At 36.6% G+C, this 24,213-nt stretch overlaps 2 protein-coding genes and 1 long non-coding RNA gene across 8 annotated transcripts in view; all 3 read right to left on the bottom strand.

Annotated features, from left to right (window-relative positions):
• The window catches only part of LOC103706522, a 32,215-nt gene extending 22,730 nt beyond the window's left edge, over positions 1-9,485 (bottom strand). For 4 of the 5 annotated variants that reach the window (XM_039133828.1, XM_026804459.2, XM_008790653.4 and 1 more), the window contains exons 1-7: positions 9,376-9,485; positions 9,165-9,270; positions 8,981-9,044; positions 8,485-8,586; positions 8,350-8,414; positions 1,987-2,085; positions 258-337 (exon numbers count right to left, since the gene is read on the bottom strand). In XM_039133828.1, the coding sequence (XP_038989756.1) occupies positions 258-337; positions 1,987-2,085; positions 8,350-8,414; positions 8,485-8,586; positions 8,981-9,044; positions 9,165-9,270; positions 9,376-9,443 (584 nt within the window). In that variant the 5' untranslated portion in view covers positions 9,444-9,485. The remainder of the gene's footprint in view (positions 1-257; positions 338-1,986; positions 2,086-8,349; positions 8,415-8,484; positions 8,587-8,980; positions 9,045-9,164; positions 9,271-9,375) is intronic. The other variant, XM_039133829.1, reaches the window with a different exon arrangement.
• A 2,523-nt stretch (positions 9,486-12,008) lies between these two features.
• On the bottom strand, positions 12,009-12,987 carry LOC120113085. The gene is made up of 2 exons (XR_005514928.1): positions 12,718-12,987; positions 12,009-12,235 (listed from the first exon to the last, which is right to left on the bottom strand). It is a non-coding gene; the product is annotated as an uncharacterized LOC120113085 (long non-coding RNA).
• A 2,221-nt stretch (positions 12,988-15,208) lies between these two features.
• LOC103706523 (E3 ubiquitin-protein ligase RNF4-like) lies at positions 15,209-22,392 on the bottom strand. Of its 2 annotated transcripts, none has more exons than XM_008790654.4 (5): positions 22,216-22,392; positions 21,069-21,351; positions 20,592-20,667; positions 16,878-17,008; positions 15,209-15,637 (listed from the first exon to the last, which is right to left on the bottom strand). In XM_008790654.4, the coding sequence occupies exons 2-5, from the start codon at positions 21,348-21,350 to the stop codon at positions 15,401-15,403; spliced, it is 726 nt and encodes a 241-aa protein (XP_008788876.1). In that variant the 5' UTR covers position 21,351; positions 22,216-22,392; the 3' UTR covers positions 15,209-15,400. The 2 variants fall into 2 exon arrangements, with proteins under 2 accessions (XP_008788876.1, XP_008788878.1); XM_008790656.4 differs by having other exon boundaries at positions 16,953-17,008.
• Positions 22,393-24,213: the final 1,821 nt, after the last annotated feature.

The raw sequence follows: 24,213 nt of genomic DNA, 5'->3' as shown, positions 1-24,213 counted from the left end.
AAAAAGAAACTTGATATTCATTGTGTCCTGTAAAGCAAAATAAACCCCATTCCACACAGTAGCAGGTTCACAAAAGCAAAATAAGAGTACAGGAACCCACTTTCTGCAAACTAAAGAAAAATCTTATTAACAATGCTGCATTGTTTCATAACTAATACACCGATGTGAAGCTCCCAAGACACTTAGTACTTTACATGCATGCAACCACAAAATACATTATAGAACAAGCTGCCACATGTCACCAGCTTCAGAGGTACCTTTTCAAGGCATAATCCAGATCCTGCAAACCACTTAAATTGATTTTACTCTTCTCAATCCGCTGATCAAGTTCCAGAATCTGCAAAACGGTAATTGATTCCAAATTTAATACACAAGGTAACAATAGCCAGAAGCTGTAAGAGAAAAATCCCAGTAAAAGAAACATTTATCCACCCAAGACTTCAAAGTCCACCTTTACATGAATAAGTTCAATTTGTCAAAGACCCAAAAAGGTATTTTTAAAAAACTGAAGCAGTAATCAACACTGTGATGGCACTTTTTTATTTAATTGTTTTAATTTACTGTCTTCCTGATATCCTCAAGTACTTGCTGTCATTTCTTAGATTCATAACATGAAATGCCCCCAAAACTAAAGTCGTTCCTGCTTTCACATCAGTACCAAAGGACAAGAAAATGATGCACTCACAGCGAAGTGACAGGATGCCTGACCATAAAATCTACCATATATGCAACCTGTATATGCTTATATGCAAGAAATATGCATATACAAGCTTTCCAGGACCTTAACGGCATTATTATGAAAACATGATTTTATTTTTGAATGGATTTATATAAGTAGCAAATACTAAGATGCGTCTAATATAAGTTTGCAACTACAGGCCCACATGTCCAGTCTGCCTCAATAATTGACATCTTATATCATGTGTCATAAAAGGCAAGACCACAAGACAGATGTGCATAAAACAACAAACTTGAACCATACAGAATATTGCACACAAGCATAAACAATGTGCTAGCACACATGTACGTGCCATCTATGTCAACAACCCCAATCATTCATCATCTTCTACAATTTCTCTACAAAATATTTACCATAATTAAAGTAATTTAAATTATTCCATTGATCAAGGTAGGTCTTTTATTCTACTACTTGAGGAAAAAAGTTTATTGATCACTTAATGAATGTATAACAAGTCTAGTGTTCTACATATCTTCAAATACAGGTAGACCAAAATTCAAGTGACCTACATCATTCCAAATCATGGATGAAGATAGATCTTTCCTTCTACCATTGAAAAACATATGCATTTATCGATCACTTGATGTGTGCGTAACAAGTCTCCAGCACGTACGAAATTTTGTCAATGAACATTTCAAATGTTGTAGCTTATGATGAACAATGTTCAAACTTCAAAGGCATGAGCTAGCTAGCTATTCCAGCTGTCAAAACTACATGGTGGGACATCTAAATGGAAAATCTGCACTGTTCTTCATGATTTAGAACATCTGAAATGACCATAAAGGCATAAACAATATGCTAATAGTTTCTGAGACTTACCAATTATGCATCAAGTGATCACTAAATGAATATTGTTTCAATAATACAATAGAAGATGTGTCTTGTTTAATGAGAAGGCACCATCCAGGCAACTTAAACTTTAGAATACAAGTGTTCTAAGACACATTGAACATAATGAACATTGCGCATCTAAAAATAGATTCTAATGTGAAAAAGAGAAGGAAATATAAGTATATCAGGTTACTTCTTTTTCATTTCCATCAAGTATATACAGATAATATACCACTGTAGTTTCTTGGTAGAGAGCAACACTAGAAAAACGCCCTCCTATATTTATGAATTGCCCAATGAAGGTATCAACCATTCAAGTCGATTTTGCATATGATAGAAATCTAATAATTGCAGAACATGGAATACCGATTTTAAAAGATGTGTCACAGGCAAGTATACAGCAGTGACTATGGCACCTCAAATTTGTTGTCCTCAAACATGTGTGTTGAACTTTCATGTGTATCTCCTGGGATCAATCTGCCATCTGGAAGATGAAACTGAAAATAGTGCTGATCCTACAGTATTAGAAAGGCATTATCCCAATGTTATATTCTATAAAGAGAAATATGTGCATACATACACATACCATGCATGCACACATACATGCATTCATGCATGCATGTGTATACATGTATATGCACAAACATGCACACACACCCGCACACGCACACACACACGCATGTATATACTGAAAATCTGATAGAGAAGTAGTCACCATTCCTAGGGAGCTCTGAAAGGAACTGGATAGCAAATGAAAATGAAGATCATCACTAAGAAATTAATAAATAATCCTATGAAAAACCAAAGTGCAACAAGTCATGCAGTCTACTATCACACTTGCACAGCAAGGGATGATGAAACTGAGTATACTGAGGATCTGATCAAATATCAAGGATGGTGGGCTAGTACGGTGGTGCATGAATAAAAGCAGGTCAAGCAACATATCAGAAGAAAATGTTGTTCTATTGGGGAAAGCAAAATTAAAATTTTCACCATTATGAAAGATTGTCAATCTTCTACAAAACCTACATTTGCTTTTGATAGTGGACATTATGAAAGACAGTTTGGCATCGCTGCCAGTTTCCGATTTTTTATTTTCATTCCTAAAAATAAGGAAATCGAGGTTGAAAACTCATTTTGTTGTCCATTTTGCTTTTTGATTTCTGAAAACACTTTCCGGACTTTCCGAAAAAGTGAAAGCTCTCAAAAGTAGCTTTCATTTTTTTCGATTATGGAAACCATCAATAACCACCACCGTTGACTCTGTCACCACCACTGCCACCACCCCATTTGCCCCCCACCAACACATTATGCCACCTGCCAGGCACCAGCACTGTGCCACCGAAGCCATCACAACAACCCAAGTGATTACCAAACACATTTTGGTGTTGTTTTTTTTTCGAAAAAAAGAAACTGATTAGTTTTCATGAAATGTGAAGACTAAAAATTGGAAGTGATGCCAAATGGAACACAAATCTTATCAAATTTCAGTATGCTCATAGGAAGAAGAGAATGAAGCAACAAAATTTGCATTTTTTAGCAACCAATTAGCAGCCCAACAGATAAGAGGAGCCCCATAACAAGCTGACAACATTATCAAGTATCAGCCGCAGTGAAACCAAAACAACATATACAAATGAAGATACAGGGAAAAGTAATTCATGCAACTTTTAGTTAGCATACGAGAGCAAATTAGTTTTCAGAATTATGGCAAAGTCAAAGACTTGACTCTCGACAAAGTTCTATATGAATATGCAATATACAAAAAAAATCCAGCTATCATTTTAATCATATAATTGAAGTAAAACTTCCATATATAAGAAAATAGCTCATTCTAGAAAACCAAAATCCAAAGTTCCAAACCACTATTATCCAATCTAACCATGATTAATATCCCAATCTTTGGAATCAAAATATGATCTGTGAAGGTTTAAGAATAATTTACAACCATCTCACCTTAGATTAAACTTTTCAATTGGTGCCAAATTCCAAGCCAAGGCATCATTGGACAAGAGAGGGGCTTGCAACAAAAAAGGCCAGTTGGCAAGTAGGATAACTTACCTTTATGTTAAAAAAAAAGCAAATTAAGCACATGCGAACAAAATCAAATGCCCATGGCACTTGTCCCTGAACCCTTCATCAAAAAATCGCTTAACAACAAAAAAAAAAACATTTTTTTAAAAAAATAGCAACTTAGAACAATCTAAAAATGGTGCAATTTACAAAAAGTTGGCTAGCTTATCCTGACCAAAGTAGATTTAATATTTTTAGCTAATTACATATTTCAATAACGTTGCAGTAAAAGGTTAGCAGGATGCTGTCATTTTGTAATCTGAGTCAGCCAAAGTTGCCCCAAATAGATACTCAACTTCACACTTGCCTGTGAAATGTGAATATATTCACAGAATTGCTTCCTACCCCATCCAAATAAAACGTAAACACTAAATTTTCTAATTCTTGAATTTTTTAAAAGAATTTAATATATTAAATAAGAGAACAACCAAAATAGAGTATATCATTCAAATTATCACTTGTATTTGATTGATTTAATGTGATTGGAATGAACTAATCCCTCCTCTTACAACCCCTTTACTTCTAATTGTGCTGAAGTCATGCATTTGGATGAAAATTTGCCTAGTGAATCTTACTCATACTGAGAGTTAGTACCACCATTACTTTGTAGGGGATGTAGGAGAGATTTAATAGAAGAACTTCGGAAGGTTGCTGAGAGAGGTTGAGCTGTTTGAAAGAAAATGTTAAATGGACAGATGTAGAGAAGGAATTAGTGTTTTATCAACTTTTAAGTTGGCCATCTTACTTGCATAGGCTCAAGGAATGGCCATGACTTAGGCCCTGTTTGGGGGAGCTTTTGGAGGGCCAGAAAGCACTTTGTGGCCCTCCAAAAGTACTTTTAGATTAAAAACTGTGTTTGGTAAATTTTTCAAAAAGCTGTTTCAGCTTTTGCGGGAAGCTGAAAACAGCTTTTGGGAGGAAGCTCCAATTTGGAGCTTTTGGGGGGAAGCTGTTTCAGCTTTTTCGGAAAGCTGTATTTTTGACAAAAATGCCCATATTAAAATAACATAATTACATAGTTTGTCCCTTTATAAACCTAAAAATCTGCTGGAGCTAAGAACCCTAGCCGTCAGACTCCCTTCCATAAGAAAAGGTATTTTTCTTTTCAATTTTTGTATGCATCTCTTGAACCACAATTTAGAAGAAAAAAATTTTAATCCTTTTCCATACCTTCCAAAATCAATCTATTGTTTTTTTTTTAACATCAACCTCGCGGCCCACGCTGAGGTCCTCCTCGAGCGTGGACCACGAATAAGAGCCCCTGGACCGCGGAAAATTATTTTATGAAAAATTATTTTATACTAATAATTATAATATTTTATACCTTTATTTTTGTGTTATACTATAAATATAATATCATATTATATTATATCATAATACATTAATATGTTATGTTAAATAATTTAATATTATGTTATATTATGGAAAATTAATTTATACTAATAATTATAATATTTTATACCTTTATTTTTGTATTATACTATAAATATAATATCATATTATATTATATCATAATACATTAATATGTTATTTTAAATAATTTAATATTATGTTATATTATCGAGAATTAATTTATACTAATAATTATAATATTTTATAACTTTATTATTGTATTATACTATAAATATTATATTATTACATTACATTATAATACATTAATATGTTATTTTAAATAATTTAATATTATGTTATATTATGGAAAATTAATTTATAATAATAATTATAATATTTTATACCTTTATTATTGTATTATACTATAAATATTGTATTATATTACATTACATTATAATACATTAATATGTTATTTTAAATAATTTAATATTATGTTATATTATGAGAAATTAATTTATACTAATAATTATAATATTTTATACTTTTATTATTGTATTATACTATAAATATAATATATATTATATTATATCATAATACATTAATATGTTATGTTAAATAATTTAATATTATGTTATATTACCAAATATTAATTTACTCTAATAATTATATTACTATTATGCTATATTAACATAATATTATTTTATATTACAATAATATTATACTATATCGTATATTTATGTATTAATTTATGTTATGTTTTATTATGTTCTGTTGTATAATACTATGCAATGTCCTTTATGGTAATTTTGTCATACAAAAGTACTTTCTCAGTTTGTTTACCAAACACAAAACAAAGTACCACAGCACTTTACGAATGTAGTTACCAAACAGCAAACAGCTTTTTATAACAGCTCTACTTCAGACAGCTCTACTTCCAACAGCTCTACTTCCAACAGCTCTACTGCCAACAGCTCCCCCAAACAGGGCCTTAGGTTTTTAAAACAGATCTTTCTTTTGTTTGGGCCCTGATCCATCTTTTGTTACCATCTGTAACATTTCTATTAAATTGTTTAATTCAGTTTGTTCAGGCCTAAACCAACTAAAGTACGATGGGAGAATGGCATGCAATGTGTATGATTTTTGATAGCTTTCACATTTGCAGTTAATTTTTCATGGAATATGTTTAACCCAAACCAAAGATATTACAATATTGTTTAAAGATGGAAGAAAATAAGTCATTGAGGCGAAAAGATCATTTTACTCAAAAGAGCATTATTTTGACCAACAGCAGTCCATAAATGTTTCGGCTTCAGTTTTAACACAAAATAACATTGAAAGTTGAAAGCATATCCATTTATCAATTTTGTCTTTGGTAAGGCTTCTTTCACTTCAGGCACACATGAAGCTAGCATGTGTATATGTACTTAGTTCTTCAGTTCCTTGTAGATGCAATTGGAGATAAAAAAATTTCTTGTTTGGTTGGATGTGACTTGATAACATGTGAAACTTTATTAGAGCATTGCAGTTCAACTCATGGTTGCTCTATATGTATGTCAGGTTACAAGAAGTGGGGTTGGAATATGCAGCATTAATTTACATCTCTAGACTTGCAACCACTCCTGTTACACACAAACCGTATAAGTAACTAGAGTATCCATTCTCCATTGTCTCAAAACCCATTATATTTATTTGTAAACTCATTAAACTTAAGGTTTGCAATGATTATACATATTTATAAAGTCTCATCAAATAAGGTATAGGAAAGAACAAAGATAAATAGCAGAAATTTGTTTTTGAACAAATTGGCACTCAAACTCCATAACTTTTGGGGGTCATGAAATAGAGCTGAATCGTAACATCAATCCTTTACCAAACTGAAAGTTGACCTAAATCCAAGAGTGAGATCATTAAGATTGAGAAAACGAGCAAAATATCTTACAAGAGCTTCACAAATCTGCTAATACAATTGCAAACTTTTTTTGAACTCTTTGCTGATAAACTTTCCCCTGATGCTTTCTGCAAGCCTAGATTTCCTTTCTCCCTTTTCTTTAAGGACTACATTTTTTCTTATTACCAGTAGCACTATCGATGTATGCTGACCTAAGAGATAAAGTTGTAATACCAAAACAACTGAGATACAAAAGGAAAAAAATGATCTAATGTGTGACAAGATTATGATAATAAGCAAGAATTAAAGAACTATTGGTTGATTGCAAACCTCATTCATAAAAAGTTTTAGCAAAAGACTAAGTGAATCTTGATTTCATAAAAATTGCAACAGAACCGCAACTTGGATTTGTGTGAATTAAAACATTTACAAGAAGATGAAAAGAAATGCATGACACAACTTCATAGCAGGATCATATTTAGGTAATAAGAAGTTTGAAGATGTTGATGAGATTTAAGGGCTTTAAATTTCATAACAAGGTATAGAGGGATGGAGAGAGATCAAGATGAGGCAATAGAAAGAAGAATGGAATATGTAAAATCAAAAAAACGTCACCAACCACTTAGTAATCACACTTTTAATCATGGGGTTTAGATTTTACAAGCACAGGTCACATTAAGATGAAAAGGAATAAGCCACTACGCTTATTGAAATAAAACCGAAGTATACTCAATAAGAGATATCTTATGTAAGACCTTGTGGGTTCCTTATAGCCTGGGTGCAGACAATACAAAATGAAAGCACACCCTCCTGCAAGAGGATAAACGCTGGTATATTCACTCAATAATGGTTGACTACACATTTCGAAAGGACTACTTAGAACAAGAAAGAGAGAAACTGGAAAAGAACTTACAAATCATAAACCCATATAAAACCATATCTATATAGTTGTTTTTTTTTCCCCGGAGCAAAATGGTACCATATATAAAGTCATCTTAACACTTAAAACATATGGACTTTAGGGCGATACTCAACCTGAATTTTAGATAAGACTTTGGCACGTCCTACTCAAAAATGAGACCAAAATCTACCCTAAAGATAGCTTAATAATCTATCCAATAATTACATGGGAAAAAGGATAATAGATGGGCTTGCAAAACTGATTTTCAACAGTCAAAGAAATCCTTTAATCTCCTGATTTATCAAGAAATCAAATTTTAGTATGAATCTTATTTTATGCAGGAAACCTTTTGAGTTGGCTCATTAAATGAATAGATACACTAATTGTAAGACAACAGGTTCCAATTTGCCTCAACATAACTTGATGGATCAATTCCTATTAATTGATCTGCAATGTTTTTGAATTAAACATGTGTATGTTGTGGCAAAGATGTAGCACTCCTTATGTAACAAATTAAAATAGAGCTTAGTTCCTTGAGTATTTGAACTTGGAGGTTCCTTGCAATTAAAACATCAGAGCACCAACCTGTGAATCAATATACTTCAATGAACAAGCCAATGCTTCAATATCACCATCCAGCTGGGCCGAATCTGCAAAGAGAGACATGCTAAGGTTATGTCAAGCACAACAACAGAAAAAAAAAAAACACGAACGACCCACCTCCTGCAACTGTTCTTGTCAGAGTTTCAATTTCACCAGAGATCCGCGAGTTTTCCTCCTCTGCTGAGAATAGTTCTTTTTTCAATAGTTCCATGAAAGCCTCTGGAACAATGAATCAGGAAAATGGAAATAACTCAAAGTAGGTAACCAGAATTGCAAACTACCAAGCTATTTTCCACCTTTCAAGTTAATTCACTGAGATTCAATCTACTGGTATAAATAATAAGTAGTAAGTAAGCAAACAGTTTGCATAACCATCAAAAATAAAAAATAAAGAAGTTCCAGATAAAGGATAAAAATTAAAAGGAACAAGTCGAATCAAAGTTGCACAAATGTAAATTCGGGAATAATACAAGTGATAGCTGCGAGATATATTAGGAAAAAAAAAGGGACTGCACGGTGAATAAGTTAGTCTAACAACATAAAGACTTCCATTAATAATGTACAATCCAAAATTATAAAACAAAAAGAAAAATAGAGATCATGGTCAGCTTGCCTAAATCCTCAAGCCCTAGGGAAACAACATCTGGATCCTCAGATTCTATCTGCTTGACTTTCCCCTAAAAGATTTTTTAAAAAAATGAGATCATTAAAACAACAAAGCATGCGCCCGATAGTACTAGAGAAAAAACTAGAAGAAATGAAAACGAGATCAGAAAGGAAAAGAAGAAATAGTTTACCAGGAAATCAGAGGTGCAGTCTTCTAATAATTTCTTGGGATCGGAAGGCAAGTCATCGGACGCATTTACGGCATTAATTCGCAGTTCTGAGAGCTCTCTTAATCGACTGAAAAATTCAGAGATGAGAAAAATGGAAACAAAATTGTGGATCAGGAAACAGCAAAATTGGAAAGAAAATTGAATCAGGGTAACAGAGACTCCAATTCCAGACCTCCGAAAAGTCTCCAAGTTGATCGGTTCGATCTCCGAACCCTCGGACGAGACTAGGGTTTCCCCCATGGCCCCTCTCTCTCTCTCTCCCGCCCCGATTTCAAAAATATACAACTTAGGAACAAGAGAGATATGAGAAGGTGATCGGATCCGGGTTATTCGACCCGAATTGGATTCGGATCTACGGGTTAGTACCAGATCCGACTTTCAAACTTATACAGCTTAGAAACACGAGAGGGAGGAGACGGTGGTCGGGTTCGGGTCCAACACGAGTTGGTTTCGGGTCTACGGGCTAGCCCCAGATCCGACTTTCAACAAATACACAGCTTAGAGGCACGAGATGGAGAGGAAAAGGTGATCGGATCCGGGTCATTCGACCCAAATTGGCTAGATCCGACCCAATCACTTAGCCAAAGGAGGTTGGGTTGAGACCGGTCCATCTGCAAGTCGGGTTCAGGTGGGTCTACCTTAAAAAGGGTCGGATCTGGATTTTGTAACTCACTTTTGATGGATTTAGATGGCATGGTTAATATATGAGAAGGACGGATCTAATTTTTGTAAGGTTACGCTGATGTTAGAGATTTAGGTCTTGCAGATTGAGTTTTTCATGAGAATTAATCTAAATCTACCTCACCTCATTACACCTTTAATTTTTTTTTTGTCGATGTAATCCAATAGGTACACCAAAAGAAAACAAGAAAGGAACAAAGCAGCTGATTTGGCGGCGTCTTACATTGCCTAACATTCTGGTGGCTTTTTGTAGGCTAATTTGGCAGCGTCCTACATTGCTTTTATGTCTTCAATAATATCGTAATGCCGGAAGCCTGAAAGAAGACCTATATCACTCTGATCCCAGCAAGACAAGATGCCTCAAAGCCTAGTCACTACAAGCTGATCAGCCTTTACACTGCCCTTTATAAGGTTCTTGCCAAGATCATGGTGAGCAAGATGAAGCTGCTTCTCCTCAGGCTCATTAGTCCAAAGCAGGGAGCTTTTGTTAGTGGTCGAAGTATTACGAGCAATGTTTTCATTGCCCAGAAGTTTATGTGTGACCTCTAGAGATCCTCTTGCTGCCGAAGTCTCATAGCTATCAAGCTCGATATAGAGAGAGCTTACCGACCGCAAATGCTGGGAGTTTCTTCAGTACTCTTTAGAGAGTTTTGGCTTTTATGAGGTGCAGATCAGTTGGATTCTGAGTTGTATACGGATCCCATCCTTCTCCATCTTGATCAATGGCATACCGATACCTTTCTTCCGATCCTCGGTTGGTCGCTGCCAAGATTGCCCTCTATCCCCTTACCTCTTTATTATTTGTGTTGATGCTTTATCTCAAGCTCTACATGCGGCATGTCGCCGCCAGGATTTAGGTGCCTATATGATAGCCCCAAGGGCTCACCTGATCTCGAATTTGTTCTTTGCAAATGATCGTCTCCTGCTAGCCAGGCCTCCATGAGGAACGTGGTGGCCTTCAGAAGAATATTGGAGGATTGCTTTTCTACCTTATGCCAGAAAGTAAATCTACTCAAATCTGTTGTATGCTTCAACTCGAAGACAAAGTTGCAAATAAAATGTGTCGTTGAGGAATTCCTTGGGATCTAGGAGTAGGAGGGGTCTTGGAAATACCTGGGTATGCCTATCATCGGGTGGAGGTTTCAAAGGGCCGAGTGCGCTAGTATAGTGCAAAGCATTCAGGAGTGGCTTGACGGTTGGCAGGCCACGTCCCTATCTATGATGGGTAGGCCAACCTTAGTAAGATTGTCCTCGGCTCTATGCCAGTCTATCTTATGTCCAATACCATCATGCTAAGATCCTTGCTCATGAAGCATGAGGAGATGTTCCGTAACTTTCTATGGGGCTCGCATGATGGTGGACATGGGGTGCATCTTGTTGCTTGGGACTTGATTTGCCGTGGAAGGTGGACTAGGCATTCAATTATTGCTACTCGAGAGAGAATTTGATTGCTAGGCATACTACGAGGTATTTGCTTGAGCTTGAAAGCATCTAGAATTCTGTGATGAGGGCTAAGTACAGCTTATGGACATCAGCTACGAAGATTTAGGCAAGCCAAAGTAGCTCCTTTATCTAAAGGGAGATATGCACACATGCCTCAATGGTGAAAGCCAACACAAGTTAGCTGATTGGGGTTGGTTAGAGGGTGAATGTTATGAGGGATACTTGGGTGGATGACCTTCCTTTGAGGCACAGTGCCCGATAGAGCTGATCAAAACCCGGGCCGGGCCGGGCTCGGATCGGGCTCTACAGCAGAAATGAGGCCCGATGGCTATGCCCAAGCCCAGCCCGGCCCGACTGTCGGGCTTAAATTTTTGTCCAGGCCCGACCAAACTTTATAAATCTGGTCCCAGGCCCGACCCGACAGGCCCGACCCGACCGGCCCGATCCGACCCAACCGGCCCGACCCGACAGGCCCGGTTTTTTCTTTGTTTGGAATCTAAAAATGGCCTAAAATGGCCCAACAGCTTAATGGGCTCTCTAAAACTGGATGTATTTTTCTCCAATGGTCAATTGGTTAATGCTAAGGATATAACTAGCCTATTTCAAATAGATAGTGTTTGTGGTGGTTTCAAACTTTGGAATTTGGATATATCTACAAATATTAAAAAAAAAATTCGCAGCTTCAAGCCAATAGAAAGAAAATAAAATGTATAAAACACTGTTGTCCAGCTGAAAATTACAACCCAACAATAAAAATTACAAACTTAGACAACTACATATTTAGACAAAATACAAATTACATTGTTCCATTAACATTATAACAATTGTAAATGTAACCATAATTCTTGAAGCCACTTCCATAATAGAAAACTGTAGAAGAACATCTTGCATCTTCTAACTCTCAAAACCTACAAACACAAAATTGAAACATTAGCAATTGTTAATGGTTGAACATGATTACATTTCTTATCCAGTACCTGCCCAAGATTAATTTGATCTCGAAGCAAAAACAATCTAAAGTAGATAGTAAACGGTAGAAGGGGTGGTAAGTAACAGTGTAACACATGATTTTATATGAACTCGTTTAGCTCCAAGGATCAAAGAGTAGATCCAGATTCCAGGGGCATCTCTCGGGAGCAGAACCAACCTTCGGGCTGTGGAGTCTGGATGGAGGGCGAGGGATTTGGTCTGGGGAGTCGAAGCCCCACGCAAAGGAAAACGAACGGCACCAAGCGCCAATCGATCCACCTCTCTCTTTTTCTTCCCTCCCCCCCACCTCTCTCTCTCTCTCTCTCTCTCTTTCTCAATCCATTCGGGACCGAGCTCGAGGAGGAAGAGGAGGAGGAGAAAAAGCCCTAATAATCTGAAAAAAATAAAAGCCAAGTCTTACCGGTGAGCAGGTGACCAGAGACGCGGAGAGTTGCCGGCCGGTGGAGAAGGACGCGAAGAGCCACCGGTCAGTCGTTGAAGAGGCGGCGGCACCGAGAGGAGGCGGCAGCTCTCAGGCTCTCAGCCAGGGAAGGGAGAGCGGAGGCGGCGGCTCTAAACGAGGGAAGGGCGAGAGGAGGCGGCGGCTCTCAGCGAGGGAAGGGCGAGAGGAGGCGGCGGCTCTCAGCGAGGGAAGGGGCAGGGGGGTTAGGGTTTCTTAACTCTTAAGTTTATAAAGTTTATATATATAAAATTAATTAATTATATATATGGTGTATTGGTGTTTTATATATAAAAATCGGGTCGGGCCGGGCCGGATCGGGCCATTTTTAAAAGTTTCAGGCCCGGCCCGAATTTTTGGTCGGGCTGCTTTTCTTGCCCAGGCCCGACCCATGGGCTTTTTTTTAATGCCCAAGCCCGAAAAATTTCGGGCCGGGCCGGGCGGGCCAGAAGGCCCATGATCAGCTCTAGTGCCCGACCATGATCAGGACCAAGATGGCAGATAGCATGCGGGTTTGTGACCAGCTTGGAGAGAGGAGGTGGGACATTGGCGTGGTGGCACAACTATTTAGGGAGCAGTTGGCAGAAAAGGTACAATTTCCCATGATCCCTAAGCAAAGTGTTCCTGATGCAAGGGTCTAGAAACTACCTCCATACTAAGGGCCAGAGCTAGGAACCTCTATGATCTCTTCGAAAGAGAGCCTGCATAGAGGTAAGATTGTGCCCAGATATGGAGGTTGGATGTCAACTCGAGGGTAGCTCTGTTTATCTGAAAAGTCACGTGGGGACGCCTTCCCATTAGGGGGCGTTTGGTAACTCCAACAGGATCACCACGGTGATCTAAGATCCCCAATGATCCGAATGCTAGGATGATTTGATCCCCGGTGATCTAAGATCAATGTGTTTGATAGGCCATGGTTCAGTGATTAAAAATCTCCGGATATCCATGAGTAACTTGTTTGGTATGGTATGAAGATCCAAGATCACTGACCACATAATACCACAAAAACCCTTGATATATCTTAGATGGATTTTTTTATGTATTTTTAATTCTCATGAATTAAAAATGTAAGTCAATATACTAATTCCTATAATAACTCCATAATATTGTCACATATTCTACTTTTAGTAGCCCTTATCATATATTTACTAATCATATAAAATATATTATAATAAAATATTAATATATTTATCAATATATTAATTATTAATATATTCTATAAAAATATTTTATTACTCCTATAAATTATTAATCTTATAAAAATATGTTATTTTTCTTTATAGAATTAATATTTTTATTTATACTTATAATAGATTTTTTTAATACTAATAATTATTTTGATTAAAAAATAAGATAAATAGAAGTAATATAGTAATATATTAAATATTTTCATTATACAAATATAAAAAATAATAATATATTTCTACTAGAATTTAAAATTATCCTTCAATAATAATAGGATAAAAATATGATTAGTAATATATTATAATATAATATATATTATTAATATAATATATAATATCAATATATAATATATACATATATATAATATTGACATAATATTGCTAACTTGAGAGGTATTTTTGTCTTTAACTTTCAACCCAGGATTACTACCCTGGGTGATCTTGAATTTCCGACCTCAAGGATGGGTATCCCATTACCGAGTTGAAAGGTGATTTGAGGAATGGAGGTGATTTAAGATCACCGCCATGTAGGATCACCGCCGTGCAACCAAACGTGGTGATCTCATCACCACCACCAATATTACCCTTGATCATAGGACGATCATCCCATACCAAAAGCTCCCTTAGGGGCATACTTAGGAGACGAGGACTGAGCATCCCACTGATCTGCCCCTCTACAAGATGGAGTCTATTGATCATATCCTTTTCCAATATCGAAGAGCGATGCAAGTGTAGAGATTAGCCGGCTTCTCTTAGGAGGTGCTCCAGTCAACAACCCAATCGATATCTTCCTTGAGTACTTAAGGAGTAGCTATAGCAGGCCGTACTCCAGATCCGTAGCAGTTACGACTGCCGATATTGCCTATCACATTTGGCTGGCCAAAAATACCTAATTTTTGGAAAGAGCAGTCAACCCCCAAGGTTTACCTTGGAGATGGTGCAAGTATATAGGCTACTTCTAGAGAATCTTTAATAGCTCGAAGCACTTGAGACTCTACCTCAGCTCTTGCAGCATCTCAAATGGTGTTCATTACTTAGAAGCCCTCACCCAAAATTTCCTCAATCTCAACTTCAATGGCTGTGTAATGGATAGTGACAATAGAGATAAAGCAAGATTGGTAATTAAGAGCTTGGACTTCAAACTCATAGTAGCCGGCGGCAGCCTAACCTTCAACACCTCAATTACATGCCATCACAGATACCTAATATTAGTTAATTAAATGATAGAATCCCTCCAACATGCAACACAGATCTCTACAGGCATCACAGATGACCAAAGCTAGTTCAATATACTACTTTGCACTTGCAACAGTCCAAGCCAGACTAAATAGAAAAACTAATTCGCAATTCGCACAGATATTTAGAGAACTATACAAAATGTTGAATAAAAAATGGCGACTTTGGAACTGCAACATAAAAATTTGAAGGAGGAAAATCTCCAAATCTGGCATGCAGTAAATCTAGTTGGTGGTTGGAAGGTACACCCTATGGAAATTGTTGATGGTAAGTTTCCTCCTACATGCGGGGCATTTTTTTTGCGCCTGAATAGAAGCTTTGATGCATCTTTGACAGAAAACATGGCCGCAAATTGTCGAGCACGCCTCAGTCAATGTGCTCAAGCAAACAGGACAAGTGAAGGTTGGTTCTTTTGGTACCGCCTTTTCGGGCTCTGCATGAGGATTTGCCACTCTCTTTCTCTACATTCACAAATCATCGAATTTTTATTAGAGATTAAATGTTTGAAGTGATTAGCAAAATGAATTTCAATGTAAGTTATGCGAGCAAAGCTCACTGCATAATTAAGAATATCAATAAGAAAACCAAGACATGGAATTCATAACTATAACAATCATCATTTGCATGAAATTTCAACACATCTGTGTGTGTGTGTGTATATATATATATATAGATAGATAGATAGATAGATAGAGATAGAGATAGAGAGAGAGAGAGAGAGGAGACTCAGCATGGCACGTAGAATAAGATATCTAAACTCTAGATGCAGTAGCATTTCCATTGACTTGCCCTGATTTATATATCAAAGAAAAAAGACTTGAATTTTAGGAATACCGTATGGATATTCCACATCTTGAACTCTCTTTCTCTCTAGTATTTCTGTGACGTTTGCCCCTACCTCCCCACTTTCTTTGAATAGACTCTCTAATCCCACTCCCTCACATTCCTAATAATCTTAATTCTATCCTCGAATCTACCACCTCTACCTCAATAACAGTTCACATCTGTCTTCCTATTTCATTTCGAGTCTTTCTTAAATCCCACTCACGCACCTTTACCAATGATCTCCAACTCTCTCCCTTCAACTAAAAGTTCCACCTAAAATATCTATGTTTGTCTTCAATCAGCAAAAACAAACCAATCCCACCAATTATCGATTTTGCATTTACTACATTAAATTTAAACAATGTCAAGTAATATATGCTCCTTTTTTTGTACTAGCAAACAAGACCATGCGATGCATGTACAAAATAATGTAAAGATATAAATATAAAACAGTAAATTATTACTTTACTGTTTCAGAAGACAACAAATTAACCACCAAAAGTAATAGGAACCCAAGTAATGATTACTTTGATAAAACGTGAAAAATACAAAACCAAACCAGCCATGCAAATGATTTTTTTCCTCAAGAATTAAAAACTCCAAAGAACAGGCACTTGGTGGTAGCAGCATGCATCAATTATAATGACCAAGTAATGTAGAATATAGATCAAAAATAATGTGTGACATTTAAAAAAAATTATAAAAGGATAATGTCCTGCAAGCAATCTTCAAAAAGAAAGAAGATTTGATTTGTAAAAATCTGAAAAAGCTAATTGTAAATATAAGATACTAATAACTAACAAAGGCCTCTGGAGATCAACTAAGCAGTTTAAACTGTAAAATATTCACCAAGAGCATTATATAGGCAACTGTTACCTTAACATTGTGATTGTCTTCAACTGCTGAATAAACATCGCAATTGATAATCATGGTGTTTGGTGGAATCCTTACCCGCTTGTTGTGGCTATTGAGAGAGAGGGTTGTAACGGAATCCTCTATAGCGACACCTTTGAGAACATATTTAACATCAGTTAGACCATTGACAAAACAGAATTGTAATAAAAAACAACAAAAGAAAGCATACATGCAATGAATACAAAACATGGTGGCACTTGATTTCCTATTACTAAATACATTTTTCTAACAAAGCAAGCATACCAAAAAAAAAAACCTACAATAGAATACTAATGTTGGGAAAATAAGTGACAAAAATAAAGGAATAGGGACCTTTTTAAGCATAAGAAAGGAAAAAGATGACAAATTTAAGTTCTCCCTGAGACTACAGAATTTTTTTTTATTCTTCTTTTCTTTCAATTTCATCCCCAGACAGTTTAAAAAAAAAAAAAAACAGTAGTTGACCTTTTTATTTTTTTAAGAATTTAAATTTACTTCTCAAACTTGAGGCTAACCTGATTGCAGCAATCTAATTCAAGCAAATATGACCACTTTCAAAACTACACCTATTAATGTCCAGACTCACTGTGGCAACATCTATTTGCAGGGATATTGATGCAAACATGTATGTATGTACATAAATAAGTATTTTGTGGCCTAATTAGTATTTCGAGTGCCTGGAATTTCAGTTTGTGATCAGGGGTAGTTTTGATATTCTGGGTTTTGGGTCTTGGTTAGGGTTCAGTGGCCCATACCTCAGGCATTTTCGAATCACTAGTCCACCTCTTGGGAACCAGCATTGGGTGTTCTGAAATTATCTGTTGTTGGTGGCGTAGTTAAGTGAAAAGTTTGACTTTGTCTTAGCCTCTCCTCGAAGCTGCCTTTCCACTAAAAGGGAGCTGATCTCTCTCTTTTGGGTGATTTTTGCTGCTGCATTTTTTCAAGAAGGCCCCCAGAGTGCTGGAGCTTCACCTAGCTGCAGGGTTTCAAACATTGGGAGCTCGGGTTTCAAGGAGTTGACCCCGTGGCAGCTACCAGTTGCTCTGTTGCTGTATTTCTGCGCATGAGGCCAGCCTATGCCGCTATTCTATCTGCTGGACAGGCCTGGGAAGCTACAGATCTCAGGTATTATCCTTGATTATATGGGAAATCTTGATTCTTGGGCTAAATCTGGCTATGCCCACTTGTTTTAGCAGAATATTTTTGCTGCTCTGCTGTATTAGTTTGAGTAGTGTTATTGTCACAAAATATTGTTATTTCTCCCTATGTTTGTTCACATCAGATATTCTACCTATTTGACAAGCTTCTATCAAATAATTATTACTACATGCTCAATGAAAGTTCAGGTTGAGAGCATTGGCTGCTTTTCCAAACATGCAATCTCAAGGAGGAAGGAGTTCAGGACTAAAGAGAATAAAATATCACATCTTGGACCACCATCTTTAAGTCTTCAGTATTTTTCATTATTTTTTCCTTTTAATAGGACAAAGGAGGTGAAATTTTCCTTTCTTTTGTTGATTGATTTGCATTACTTCAAATCTAGACATTTACTGAATAGGAAAGCAACATAAAGCATTATTAGGAAAAAAAATCATACTGCTTATTCACCTGACTATAATTACCCAAGTTCAAATACTTGGGGATAAACAACGTAGCTCAAGAGAGGAGTAATTTGATACATGCAGAAAGAGGAGTAGAGGTAGACCGTAAATTAAATCGAATGAAATAATAAGGACGGACTTGATAGATCAACACCTCTCAGAAACTATGGCCCTAAATTGAGTATATTGGAGGACAAGGATTCATGTAGCCAACCACAACTAATTTGGAATTAACCATTGGGGCAAGCCCCAGTTCACCTTAACTGTTTAATTATAATTAAGTAATTAGGTAACTATAAGAAAATAAGTAGAAGATAGGAGGAGATAAAAAGGATCAATGGAAACCAAGGTCGGCCGTACCGGTACCGGTCGGCGTACCGGTGGCCGGCCGGACCGGTACGGTACCGGTCCGGTACGTACCAGCTGGTACCGGTCCCGTACCGGCCGGTACGCGGTGGTTTCAAAAACCACAGCGCGCGGCGCTGTGGTTCTAAAAAAAAAAAATCGTACCGGTGCGAACCGGCCGGTTCGCACCGGTACGAGGCCGGTACCGGCCGGTACGGGCTCCGAACCGGCCGGTTCGGATAAAAAACCGGGAAATACCGGTTTTTTATCCGTTCCGGTACCGGTCCACGGCCGGACCGGTACGTACCGGCCGGTACGGCATTCCATGATGGAAACATTGTTGGACACTATAAGGATACACGACTAAGTTGAGGCCCATCACTTTCCAAGAAGAGAGTTGTGAAATGCATATTTGACATTACATACACAAACATGAAATAAAGGAAATTGTGTGAATTCTCCATTGGATGTTCAACGTGGTGGGAATAAGAAAGACACATGTAAATGCAAGAAGAACGGTAGTAGAAAGAAGACACAATTTGAAAAATAATCTTCCTAAAATATTTCCTTTTGCTTATTTCCTTTTGAAAAAAAACTGACCATGTAGACCAGTAAGAACCTGTTGCTGCTGCTACATGCCAACTCAGTGGGCTCAGCAGCTTCCACGTATATGTTGAAGCTCTCAATCACAAAAATAAGACATGTGATAAGTAGAACATATAAAAAAATGATATTCAAACCTTGCTTCTCCAAACAAAATAACATGCAGGCATACCTAAACCCAATAACATCATCTTTTCCAACATTACATCATCTGCTTTACTTGGTAAAGAAAGCAAGATTTAGATTCTTTTATTTTCTCCAGAGAATTGTTCTTTAACTATTCTATAACTTTTTTACCAAAAAAAAATATTCTATTAACTTGAATTCTTGACTTTTCTGACCACTACTATGACAACTATGTAAAAGTGTGGACTAAAAAGTAGCACCAGTAATGACCAAAAAAATTGAGCACCAAGAAATGTCTAGTTATAAAATAAAGAAACTATATGAGAAATTCAACTTCAAAAATGTATTCAAAAACCAAATAGTAAACAGTGATCTTAGCAAAAAGATTGAGTTTTAGGCACTTTTTAGCCAAACACATGAGCGCAAAGTATTTTTCACCCCATATGGATAGCATAAGTAATGGTGTGATTGAAATTATAATCATCGCATGCAAGTTTTAGTTCCTATTCAGAATACAAGTAATATATTTCACAAAATTCTGCTCACATAAAATGGATGCCTGATATCTAACAAGAGTCTGTTGAAAGTAAAACTAATAAAACTATCAAACCTCTAAATCTATGTGTCAGTGAATGTTTACATGCTGACCATTAAGGTGGGTATTGAAGTTTTTCAAATGAGGAATTAAACTAGGAGATAGCTCACTATTCGAAACACAAAATGCTTCTTCCAACAAAAGTAACCAATGATTCATTTGAAACATGAAGAACAAGCATATGATAAGGACCAAGTAAAGTTAAAAAGTTTTCTCCCCAAAACTACGATCATTATTCAAAGAGTAAACAACTATTCCAGTGAACAAAACCATGAACTCAATTGCTTCAACATTTTCGGCTTGTATGACATATAATATTTGATTTGTTTTAAGGCCCCCTCGACTAGCTTCATAAAAACCTAATCTTTAGTCACTAATGGAAATTAATCTGATTTCTACAAATAACAGCAAGAAATGTAGAACAACCTGCTTGTGCTGGATGAACCTCATGGTCTTCATCAAGTACTACTGTCACAGGATGACTCGTTCTAGACCGCATTGTCTAAACCATTCAAAAAACATGGTCAGAATATCAATTAACACAATAACATAAAAACTTACAGTTCCAGATAGTTTACTTGCAACAAGAGTGAAACTGCATGATGACAAACTTAAAACGATCTAAAGAACAATGTGATAATGCATTTCAATTTGCACATTAAGGAAAGGGGGTTGCTTAAGTATGCAACTGTCATCAAGTACAGATCTAAAGAAACAAAGAGAACCTCAACTTTCGAATTAATTTGAAGTTTTGAACAATGTGACAGTTTTCTTGCATGCCTATGATTCAAGCACAATGGAAAGTGAACAGCAGCGGAACTTCATGAGTGAATTAATGCAAGTCCAAACACCTTACATCTCATACTTATACAAATTAGAATAAGAATAGAGCCACAAGCAAACCTGAGGAAACCTGCTTGAAGAGGAAATGATCAGGACATCATCATCAATTGCCTCAACATCAATAGGCAAACTGTGTGAACCATCATTAGCAGGCAGCTGGGATCCTCGTCGAGAGTTCATGGGAGCAGAGGCACCCTGAGACGCTCGCGAGCTTACGGGATTAGACGTTCCCTCATGCATCTGAGTCTCCATAGAAGGCGCATTAAGGTCCATATTCTTCCTTTGACTTGAATCCCTTGCATACCTCTTCATAGGTCGCCTAGTTGATGTATATGTGTTCATTCTACATACAGAACCACTACATCAGCTTGCCATGGAAGCAGAGAAAAGAAAACAAAATGCCTCGAAACACCTTAAAATTTATCAACATTGTATTTTTTAAACACCAACATAAATTCCAAACCAATATCTTGGGCAAGAAGAAGAACATACAGAACCTTGTGAAATAACATATCTTTCAAACGCCAATTCAAAATCATGTACAGTACCAATATCACCCAAAAAAAAAACTTAAACTCAACAAAAGTATGCCAAATGCCAAAGTTAAATCTTGAATTAGATGAAGGAAAAAGTTTCAATGTCACTGGCTTCGCAGAGGCCGAACCCTGATATGCCAAAGAATCTCAGCAGAAGTCCTTTTTTTAAACACAGACAGAAATTCCAAATCCAAACAACAGCAAGATTTAAAAAGGGTCCAAACAACAGCAAGATTTAAAAAGGGGAAAAAAGGAAACTTCACAACACCACCTCAAATGCAGGGGAATAAATTTAATTTTGCCAGAATAAAAACTTATGAAAAACCTTTTCCCTATCACACAGACAGAAATTCCAATCCCATACTTCTAAAAGCTCGAGAAAACCGGAAATATATTGGACGATACCAGCTACACCACTGAAGAAAAACCCAATAGTATCAAACATTATCATTAAGTGTCCAACTTCTGACCATGAATTCCAGATCGCTCGATAAAAGATTTAGAAACAAAATTCGAACCCCAGAAAAGCAGCAATCGATCCAGAATCTACTCGAACTACAAAATTAGGCAAAAGATACACAGTAATTGATTCCTCTATCCAAAAAAAGACCAAATTTCAACAAAAAAGGGGTAAATAAGAGAAAGAAAAAGAGAGATCGAGAAAAGCGTACTTAGAACAAAATCAAGGCTATGATGCCGAGGAAACTGAAGAAAACCCCTGCCTTTCCCTCAACTCACCCTTCCTTTCCCTCAACTCGGATTTGATTTCTAGGGTTTTTAACCAGAAGGGAAAAGAAGGTGAGAGAAGTGGAACGGAAGGAGGAAAGCGGAAGGACCCCTCGGACATGCCTTCTTCACCGACCGTTCCGCTTTTATAGGAATAGGTCACGTGATCTCGGCGTGAGGGTGATGCGAGCGCTTGCGCATCCGTGCGCATGGTCGGGTTGGAGCAGATCCGACCCGGACTCTAAAGTAGATCCGATCCGCTCTGGGATTGTTTTTTTTCTCATGGTTGCAATCCCAGTCAAAGTTTGAACGCTTTAAATGGCAGCATTGTGACCACATTGGAACGGCCTTTACCATACCTTCAGTATATAACAATAATAACAATAACAATAATAATAATATTAAAAAAATAAATATGATTATAACTAGGGCTGCAAATAGATCGGGCCGGGCCGGTTCTGAGTGATCCAAATCCGACCCGATTTCTTGTTCGAGTCCTAATTTTGGACCCGGACGGGTCGGATCGGGTCCATGCCCACAAATTGTAACGCGACGGGTCATTTGGATCGGGTCAGATCCAGCTCTATGTATTTTTATATTCAAAGTTCCAGTATATAATAGTAAAAAATTGATCCAAAAAAATGGGTCGGATCGGGTCCGGGTCCGGATCCGGGTCAAAATTGGGTAGACCTGATCCGACCCGAAAAATAGAACGGGTCCAAATTTAGGACCTGATCCGGCCTTGCGGGTCCTAAAATTTAGGTTGGATCAGATCTTATGTAGGTCGGGTCGGGTCGGGTCACGGGTCGACCCGACCCATTTGCAGCCCTAACTATAACACTTTATTTAGCATTAAATGATCAATTATAACATGAATAATAATTGTTATCCCTTGTATCTTTCTCTCAATAAAAAATAGTTTTCCAGAATTCAAATTTTTTGCATCAAATTTCTCTCATTGTAAATTTGGGAAAAGAATGTTTTAGGTAGTGAAGTGAATCAAAAAATAATGCTACTATTTTTTTTTTATTATAGCATGGTATGTTTTGTTATAATGTCATTACAGTGATGGTTATAATATTGATATTTTTAATATTAATTTTTTTTGAAACTATTTTTTGAGATAAATAGTGGATCTTAATAATTATTTTAATGGTCAATTATGATTTGGGTAGGGTCCTCTATAATTTTGTTATTGTAACAAATTTCTTTGCATAATTGAAAAAGTTTTTTTGGATTATTCTCAATATTTTTTCCCTAAGCAAATGATTCTATAAATTATTTTTTTATAAAGAAAACAATTAAACTTAATGGTAAATTATGCACTACTGTTATGACTTGATTTAAGATTTTCTTTTTGGTGTAACAAATTAATAATACTATGTATTATTATTATTGCTTTCAAAAGGGCACCTAACACTCGCATTAAGGATGTGACTACATGCATGACATGTTAGATCAAATTCCTTTTTTTTTTCTGGCTAGAGGACACCTGCAACCACCTCATTTATCAGAGGATCACATGACAGAGGCTCTATTGCCTTATTATGTTAATAATTAAAAAGGATTTTACAATTTATAGTAGAAGCATAATGATTCTTTATATATAACAATAAATGTATGCCCAAGACAAGGAGCACAATTTTTGTTTTTCCAATACTTATATTAAAAAAAATTAAGACACAATGATAAAACTTCATTTTATGGAGTGCTTCAAAACTATTTTTGTCAATGAGGATAACTCATTGTTTGTTAGCAGTCTCACAAGGTGTGCTACAAAACTTGTTAGCCTGGCATCCAATGGGATGTGCCAAAAGCTTATTTGTCTGGCATCTCTCCAAGCATCTCTCCAAAGAAACTTATTTCCTGACTGGCTTACCAGAGAAGTTGAAAGACAAGTCTATCAATAAGGGGGTAGATAGGTGCACAGAAGTGCCATCGGC

This window comes from Phoenix dactylifera, chromosome 14 (genome assembly GCF_009389715.1).
Source record: "Phoenix dactylifera cultivar Barhee BC4 chromosome 14, palm_55x_up_171113_PBpolish2nd_filt_p, whole genome shotgun sequence".
In the NCBI taxonomy this organism is placed as follows: Eukaryota; Viridiplantae; Streptophyta; class Magnoliopsida; order Arecales; family Arecaceae; genus Phoenix; species Phoenix dactylifera.
Note: the sequence above shows the minus strand (reverse complement) of the source record. Positions and strands in the feature narration are given on the sequence as shown.